Genomic DNA, 9795 nt, shown 5'->3' with positions numbered 1-9795 from the left:
TACTAAAAATGGGCAAAGTTTACTTACCTAATCACCAAGCCAAAGTTTAGCCGAATATATTTCTTCTCTTTTAGGGTTTCGGTGGTGAATTGCTAATGAAGAAGATATAATTGATTTTATCATGTTTTGATTATAATATACCTATTTAATAATTTACTCTTTTACCCTGTTAATAGTAATCAATCTTTAACAATTTTTTTAAACCCACTAATGTCCACTAATTATCATAATGGTTTAGTTACCAAAGTGGTACACTATTTTCTTATACTATAATTTATTTAACTCTTCAATTAATAGAAACTAACATTTATAACGTCAAAGTTGTGGTTCCGAAATCACTATTTTTGACACCACTGAAAAACAGGCTGGTACATTTCTAAATTAAAATCCAATAGCAATTAGACTTTTATAATGTAGTCTCTGAGCTTTAATTAACAATTTTTTTCAGTTAAATTACTTGAACGATTTTCAATATATTTTCATAGTAACTCCGAACATCTTCCTACTTTATCTTTATGGACTCGATTTACATAAATGAGGTTCTGAAATCGTATTTTTCGATACCGCCATTGGGTTGTTACACTTAATTGATGGTGACATAACTCAATTAGATTCTTAAATAATAAATAGATTATGACATACCTATGGTGTGAGTGAAAATAGTTATATAATAAATTTAAAAAATGATATGAAAATTAAATATATTTTGGTGAAAATGATGAAATTAAGATCGTAAAAATTATGATGTTTTAGTCTCAATCCCAATATATGTATATATTTTCTAAATGTTATATAAAACATAAAAACAAAAATAAGTACAAATTTCAAGTTTTTAATATATTTACAACTAGCCTATTATTTCACTTAAAATTTAAATAACAATATTGATTATATTTATTGCGTCTTAAAATTAAGAATGAGTTTAATGGGTGAATTAAAATTTTAAAAATCTTTTTTGAAATATTTTTCTAAATATTAGTATGGGTTGACAACATATGTATCGTGTGCATAAGTAAAACTAGTTATAATTTATTGGTTGTGAATCGGGTTACAGGATCCAGGTAATTACAGATTCGCCAGACCAAATCTCCGCTATATCGAAAAACAAAGATATGCAGAAGAGAGAGCAGGGTAAATCAGGTGGCGCGGCGGGTGGCAACGCCGCACCTCCGCCGAAGAGAGGCCGACCATTTGGAAGCACAGCTGCTAGCGTAGCCTCCGCCTCCGCTGCTGATTCAGTGGCTCCGTCCACTCTCCTCGGCCCTTCTCTTCAAATCCACAACTCCTTCTCTGGTAATAAACCCTAAACACAGAACTAAAAAAAAAAAAAAAGCAGTCCATTAACTTATTTATTTAGCAGTTTTGCTTATTTACTATTACTTTTTTAGTAATTTTATCCGAAATTTGTGTTTTAAATTTGTTATTGCTGTTTTAAGTAGAGCAGAACAATAAAAGGATAGTTCTAGCACTTCAAAGTGGGTTGAAGAGTGAGTTAACTTGGGCTCTGAATACTCTCACATTGCTCTCTTTTAAAGAGAAAGATGATATGCGTAAAGATGCCTGCTTGGCCAAAATACCCGGCTTGCTCGATGCTCTTCTCCAAATTGTATGTTTTCTCTGTCTTTATGAACTTTAATTTTATGTTGTGATGTAAATTGTTGTCACTTTGATTTATTGGTTTATATTTCTCGTCTGAGTTGGGATTTATTAGACTGTCTTTGATATGGAGCAGATAGATGATTGGCGTGATATAGCCCTGCCTAAGGAACTTAGAAAGGGACAAAGGACTAGAACATTGGGTGCAAATTCTGTCGTAACAGGATTTGGCAACGAGTATGAGGCATTGGGATCGATTGCCTTGCTACCACAGTCGGGGTAGGCTTGAAAATTATTTTTGTTGCCTTGTTGGGTTTTAAGAATTGGGAAATAAATTTGGACTTTTGTCATGGAATGACAGATTGGGGTCAGGTTCTGCTGCTGAAATATCAGGACAAAAGAATACCAGTAAACGACGCCGTTCTGAGTGGTGGCTTGACGAAGATGGTCTATTTAATCTAGATGATGAGGGTCGAGCTGAAAAACAGCAGTGTGCCGTTGCTGCTTCTAATATTATACGCAACTTTTCTTTCATGCCAGAGAATGAAATTGCTATGGCTCAACATAGGCATTGCTTGGAAACTGTTTTTCAATGTATAGAAGATCACATTGTAGGTGAGACAACCCCTTCTTTTTCCCTTCTTTGTATATTTTAGTTTTTTTTTTTTATGCCTGCATCCTTCAAAATATATACTTTTTTAGATTCTATGGTAGGATATAAGAATTTTAGATCTAGATCTTGGTTAGCTCATTGCACTGACAAGGATGATCAGGAACTGGAATCATGTCTTCAGATGCCACAATCTTAAACTTGTTGGGTTGTGATAGACTGATAGTTTAGCAAAGGGAAATTCTTGTATTTCTTGAGTGGTCTTGAAATTTGTGCTGTTGAATTTACTATGTGTAGACCAAAGGTGAATCATCAGGAGCAGTGGATTGGGAACTTTGTGGGCTAAAATTGCTGCTATCAAAAATATTTTCATTTTTCTTCTTATTTCCCTTTTCTGCTTCTACAAAATATTATTTGTCTTTCTTGTGTGTGTAATGGTAATTTTCTTCTAGTACTTAGTTGCAAAAATTCCCTTAACCTTTTCAATCTGTTATTGTGTGCTCTTAAAAGTTCTTTTTTCTTGACAGAGGATGAGGAACTTGTCACAAATGCCATTGAGACAATTGTTAATTTGGCTCCCTTGCTTGACCTTCGGATTTTCAGTTCACCAAAGCCATCTTACATTAAAATAACGTAATCCTGATATCCTTTCTTGCTTGAGTGCATGTTTTCTAATTTATAACTTTTGGTTGATGATTATATATACTGTTTTACCAAACAGCGAAAAACGTGCAGTTCAAGCTATAATGGGGATGCTAGGATCTCAAGTCAAAGCCTGGCACTGTGCAGCTGCAGAATTTCTTGGGCGCATGATTATAAACCCTGATAATGAACCCCTCCTCCTTCCTTTTGTTCCTCAGGTAAAGCATTCTGCTGCAACATTTTCTTAAGTAAAGGTGTAATCATGTTATAAATATTAATGCAAACTTGGTGATGAACTGCAGATTTACAAGCGTTTAGTAGATATTTTGAGCTTGCAGGCATTTGATGCCCAAGCTGCTGCCATTGGTGCACTCTATAACCTTGTCGATGTCAATATGGACTGCAGGTTGAAGCTTGCTAGTGAGAGATGGTAAGTTATTATTATTGTTATTATTTCTTTTTGGAAGTATGGATGATAGCATGGTGATGATAATGCATAGTCCTGTTATTTATTAAAGTTTACAGCTGAAAGGGCTATCTTATTTGTGTACATATGTTCTCCCAATTTAGGGCTGTTGATCGTATACTGAAAGTGATAAAGACTCCGCATCCAGTTCCAGAAGTTTGCCGAAAAGCTGCAATGATAATAGAGCACCTTGCATCTGATCCTCAGAACCGGACATCACTGCTAGCTTATGAAAATACTTTTGCAGAGATACTTTTTTCAGATGGTAGACATTCTGATACGTTTGCAAGGATTTTGTTTGAACTGACTTCAAAACCGAACAACAAGATTGCAGCAGCTCGTGGAATTTGGGGCATGTAATCAAGACACTACACTTTCAGTGGTTCAACTCTAATTAAGTGGACTGTTATTTCAGGACATAGACCCTAAACTGACGGGTACGTACTGGCTGTATTTAGATTTAGACTAATCATTATTTATGTTGTGCTTGTGATTCTGTGATGTACTAAAAGTTTTAAACCTCATGAAGCTACCTTTGAAGCTTCCGCTTGGTGTACTGATTGTAGCATTGCCATGTCCTGATTGTATTATGTTCTTGATAATAACTGCAATTTATATAAAACCAATGTTGTGCAACTACTTCTGCTAACAATCTCGCCCTCATCGGGATTGGATAATATCCCATTGACTGAGTATGTGTATATAACTTAGTAAGGATTCACGCATAAGTTCCTGCACTTCATTGAGCATATGCTTTGTAGTCGATGGTTATTTCCATGAAAGCCTAACCTTCATTGTCAGGTTAGGAACCCTATTTGGAACCCTATTTGCCCTTTGAGCTGACTTTTATCTAGGATCTAGACAGTGGTTGCGAAGGGTGTAATCGAAGTGCGGTAAAAGGTTCATCCTTGACTCGAAACTTAAAATTCAAAACTCAGCTTGAGCCAGATTTATTTTCAAGATTTTAGCTCGATTCGAGCATGCTATCTCGAATGTTATTGTTTTAGCAATTTGGATTTCAATATTTCATTTTGAGTTAAAATATTGTGATTTCAACGAAAATCTTGATTAAGGCTTTTAAAAGTTTGACGGTGTGAGATGTGGCAACTTGTAATTTATTATTAACTCCTTGTTGATTTGATACCTTTTTATCTTTATAACTACATTAACAAATAATTTATAAGTTTAAAGAATTGTAATAAAAATTATAAACATTTAAAAAGTATAGTAAGTTATAAATTTTAGAAAATTACAAAAAAAATCAAGTTTTGATAAAAATCAAAATTTTTTATTGTATTTTAATTCAATTAAAAATTATTGTAAGACTTCCATTTTGTTATTTTGGGAAAAAAAGGGAAATTTAACCAATGAACTTTACCACTTCCGTTAGCAAAGATTTCTTGAAATATTGTAATTTATTATTTTATCTAATATCAATAAAATGAACTCTATGGAGGGTGGGGAATGGTGCCTCAGTCAGGAATTGGGAGGATGCCTAGCTTCTTGGATCACAGGGCTTGTAACCTTTTCAATCGGTTTGAATGTTAGACTCGAATTCTGGAGATTACATTGGGCACCAAAGTGGTCTGGTAGAATTATCGAAGTTTTAAAATAGTTAACTAAAACATTGGTTATTCTTTGAAGAAAACTTAGTCAATTTATGGAAAAACTCATGAGTTGTAAAAACTAATTCAGTTTAATATCTTCATCATAATGATGTCTACTATTAAAAATATAGTTTAAAAATCCAAATTACTTTCTTAACAGAATACATTTACAATTTAGCAGCGGAACGTAATTTTAATAAAGATCATGTTTCATGCATAATTAAATAAAAATTTCATATTCTAATAGCCTAAATGATTGTCATGCATGCCTAAGTAAAAATCGTAAACTATATCTCATACCACAATAATAATAATATAGTTTCAAATAACTAGAATTATAAAATAATCAGTCTAAAATACTTTTATATAGAAATCAATATTTCGAGCCGAGCCCTCCGAATGTCGAGTTCGTGTCCTAACCTTGTGGGTTATCTGAAAAGAAGGAAAATAAATAGGGGTGAGCAATGAAAGTTCAACATGAGTTCCGTCACCAAAAAATCGAAACAAAACAGTAGACAAAGCACTTCAACAATTTCGAGAATAAACACGATCACAAAAGCACTTTAGACTAACAATTTTTCACATAAAACACTTCACTATAAATTTATCAGAATTCAGAATAATCATAATCGAATAACAATTCAGAATATCATTTTTTTTCTAGATTAACTCAATACAAGAATAATTGGTGTAACGATTAATTATACAAAAACATTGTTCATCAATAATTCTCTATAGTAATTTCACACATATCAATATTTCAGATTACATGTCTTAAATCACATTTAGCAAATTCAGTATATCATATTAACATAATAGTTTTCACCATGTATAAGCAAAAACACATACCATATCATATCAGAAATTTCATAATTTCAAGCACATGCTTTATGAATGCAAACGAATTTAGTTTAACAGATAAGTTACAACCCCACCGCTACACACCATAGGAGTTCCCCAGAACTCATTCATCCCTACACGTCGGTTTGTGGATAAACCACCAAAAGATGCAGGTTAATACACTGCTAGACAGTTGTGAATACACAACATAATTGCATATCAAAGTTGCCAAATAATGGGTGGGCAAACCACCAAAGGTTGCAAGTTAATACGCTGCCAGATGATTGTGAATACACAACATTTTTGCAAATAAAAGTTGCCAAATAATATATGAATGTACCACAAGATTTGTAGATTTATAGTCTGCCAGAACTTCCTCCTTACAAAGTGTTTCAACCATGCAACAAAATAAGGCATGCTTAAACAGAACAATTATAAGCAATAATTATGCTTTTAAATAATTAATTCAATAGCAAAATCATATATTTTTCAAAGATTCAATTTGGCGGTGTCATAAGGCATGTTATACAAAAATCACAAGTATGGAAACAATTAACATGATTCCCCACAATTTATGCCATTGGGTATATATTTAACAATAATTCAATTAATTAAATCATGGATTCAAACATTATTCAAACTAACAGGGACTTAATTGCATAAATTGAGCACTAAAATTAGTTCGGGAACCATTCAAGGACTAATTTGTAACAAATATAAAATTTTGGGTAAAACTGTAAAATTTAAGAAACAGAGGCACATGGTCTTGTGGCCAAGCCGTGTGGGTCACATAGTTTGTGTGAACAAGCTACATGGGAGGGTCTAGGCCGTGTGGTCTGGATTGGGGTTGATTTTACCTCGATTTTCTCATAAGGGAACACACACTTGACTTCCGGAGTCTCGTACGATGATCCTTGTGTCCAAATTTGATCTGAGCCACCTAAAATGGGTTGATATTGGCTCGTTTAGACACAAATTTGATGGTGTTTTGCTAAATCAAAACGAAAAACTGATTGAACATGGTTGATTTTAGGTTTGAGATTTAAATATAAAATTTCTAGCAAAAAAAAAAAAAGAGAGAAAAATTTATGAAAAGGAAAAGTGGGAAAAATAAGAGAAAAAGATGTATTTAAAGAATAGAGAAAAGAAATTCTAAATAGGGTTGAAAGAGATAATCAAAATCCTATTATGATTAGGATAGAGACCAAATGGCAAGGTTAAACAATTTTTAGAGGGCTGATGTGGTAAATTTCTCAATCTGCCAAAATTTAATAAAAAGAGAAAAGGAACTGGCATGGGTATAACATGGGAATTTAGAGAGAATGGAGTGATGCTTAGCTACTGGGCTATTTCCCATTTCATGGTTACTTTCTACCATATTTATTTCTTATACTAACTTAGTTTTCATCCTTAATTGCTGAAAAATAAAGAGGAAAAATGCAAAAAATAGAGCTTAAACCCTTGTCCTTTAAAGGTTTTATTAAGGCCTTAACCACTAATACCAGGGCTCAATTATTAATGATTTTATAAATTCTAATCACCTAATTTTTGAGGTGTTACAGGGTTGTTACATACATAGCCCTAAGCCTACAGGGTCTTCTATTTTGATAGAGTCTACTGTAAGGAAATCTAATGCAGAGGGTTATTTCTGTGGGAATGTTAGGGAATCTAAGGAATGAGACTGATCTAGTTGTGGGGTCTTGGTGTGGTTACTGATTTGGATGATAGATTAAGGCAAGCTTTTTCCTTACAACCTCTCACTTCGTCATTATTTTATTAAGTTAGAAGCCCCTAACACCCTTTTATTGTAGGTATTGACTTGAAAATTTTGGGTTTTTTTTTTATGGAAACAAGAATGTTTGTTAGCAAATGAGAGAAGCTGGCAGCAAAGGGGGACTTTTCCTCGATCGTAGGTACAAATTGTTGTGGATAAAGTAAATGAGGGCAATCCTAATGTGGAAAGATTCGGTCTCTTGAATTGTTGTTTACATGAATAATAATATTTTGTTTGCATATGTTAAGCTGTGCCAATATATATGGTTTGGTTAAAATACTAGAAAAAAGGATCCTATTACTTGTGGACAAACAACAGACATGGGGAGGATTTGGTATAGGACAAATTGACTAAAGGTTTCGCTAACTATAAATGTTTTCAAAATCATGAGCTCTTAGAACTTCATAATATGCCTTTGTATTGTTCGTGTTAGAAAATAATTTCAAAAATATATTAGAGTTAGCGCGATGGAAGTTTAATTTTTTTTCAAAAATGGACATCTATTGTGATATTTAAAAGTACTAAATCTGATCAAATAAGTACATGTGTATTGAGGCCTCTAAGGGAAGTCATTGTCGCAATATCCCTCTAAGAAGGTTCTTAGACTTTTGATCAACTTAATTTGAAGTTTGAATGCTTCAAACTTTGAATCAATTGATCTTCTCTTCTATTTTCAAGTTGACGGTTGCTTAAAGAATGGGTCCTAACTCAAATAATCTAAAATGAGACAAAATTAAAAATCTCCTTGAGAAGAGCCCTTTGCGCAAACTTTTATAACCAAAATTGAAATTTTAAGCTCTATAGATTCGAATTATAATTGTTAGATGATTGCAATCATAATTGCTCATAATCTAGAATCCAAACTTAAGAAAATAAAATTTATTTTAGTACATGAAAAATTTCTCATTTATTATTTTGTCCATTCGTTCAAAATTTTTTTCATGCTATTCGGTTAGAGTTATAATGATCTAGTAGAGAAACCGATTGAACATATATAAATAGGGTTTAAATAATTTGTAATTAAGTTTTTATTTTTGTCTAATAATTACAAAGTTATTTATTCATGGATTCAATACAAAAAAATATCATAATTAGCTCTTCATTATATAACATTATGAAAACCACTTATTTCAAGCTCTAGTCCAATGATCTTGTCATATATGTGCTACACTCATAGGATATTTGTGATCCCTTTAGGTTAAATTCGTTCATATAATTCAATCTCTTTTTATTTCATGATCACCACCGCATCTTTATTAATGAAAATGATCATTATTTATACTAATAATGATAAAATCATTTGTCCTAGACAAAATCCATGACCATATTCCATGTAACACCCTTACCCGGCTTGGTGACTGACATGGATAAGTGATTCCATATTGGAACTTTTTTTGCATTTACAAATTTTTTTTAATAAAAATATCAATTGCACAACTTAACAAAATCCTTTAAAACGATTCCTAATGTCTACAAAGCTTTAAACACATTTTTAATAGTTTCCAAGTGTTTGGACATGTCCAATACATATTCCGAGGTTTTGGTAATTCAAGCGGCTTAAAAATACAGTTTCAGAGGGGCAATAGAGTAAGTCTTGAGACTTGAGTGACAAGTCTTGATACTTGACATGTAAGTCTTAATACTCTCAAGTATCAAGACTTAAGCTGCAAGTCTTGAGCCTTAAGCTATTTATTGTTGCTTTTTTGCTACTAACTTGCAAGTCTCGATACTTAATCAGAAGGTATCGGGACTTTAAACCTCTAAAGCTAAAATTAAGCATACTGACTTATTAGTCTTGAGATTTAAGTGTTACATTCTAGGACTAGAAGCAGGGGACCAAGATTTTGACTATAAAACACCTCAAAATCATGTCAAGGCTCAACCAACACATCCTAACACTTAAATAGCATTAAATACACTTCAAAAGCCACTAGAAATAGTTCAATTGGCATAGAATAACCTTGAAATCATTTTTCATACTCCATATTGATTCAAATACCAAAAATAAGTTTATAAACCATGCTTCGTGCAAATGTTCCAATAACAAACTATACACCAAAGCCCATACAAATAAAAATAACAAGCATCTATGCCCTTAAGGCTATAAAAGTAGTATGAAACTAAAGTATATCTATAACCATTTACTCCTAAGTACATGCCACCAAGAACCAATATAACACATATATTGAGATTTCATACTTTTTGAGTCTTGCAATAGTGATACAATCTAGAACAGCTCGTTTTACAGTGGTGTTGAAAA

General features: G+C 32.6%; 1 protein-coding gene across 2 annotated transcripts; it reads left to right on the top strand.

Moving 5' to 3' along the window:
• Positions 1–925: 925 nt before the first annotated feature.
• LOC108487256 (armadillo repeat-containing protein LFR) lies at positions 926–3936 on the top strand. 2 transcript variants are annotated; one of them, XM_017791553.2, is made up of 8 exons: positions 926–1293; positions 1437–1606; positions 1733–1875; positions 1958–2211; positions 2734–2839; positions 2928–3066; positions 3151–3278; positions 3419–3936. In XM_017791553.2, the coding sequence occupies exons 1-8, from the start codon at positions 1113–1115 to the stop codon at positions 3672–3674; spliced, it is 1377 nt and encodes a 458-aa protein (XP_017647042.1). In that variant the 5' UTR covers positions 926–1112; the 3' UTR covers positions 3675–3936. The 2 variants fall into 2 exon arrangements, with proteins under 2 accessions (XP_017647042.1, XP_017647043.1); XM_017791554.2 differs by having other exon boundaries at positions 927–1293; positions 1440–1606.
• The last annotated feature ends 5859 nt before the right edge of the window (positions 3937–9795 follow it).

Source organism: Gossypium arboreum, chromosome 10 (assembly GCF_025698485.1).
Source record: "Gossypium arboreum isolate Shixiya-1 chromosome 10, ASM2569848v2, whole genome shotgun sequence".
NCBI lineage: Eukaryota > Viridiplantae > Streptophyta > Magnoliopsida > Malvales > Malvaceae > Gossypium > Gossypium arboreum.
This window is presented reverse-complemented; position numbering and strand designations above follow the sequence as displayed.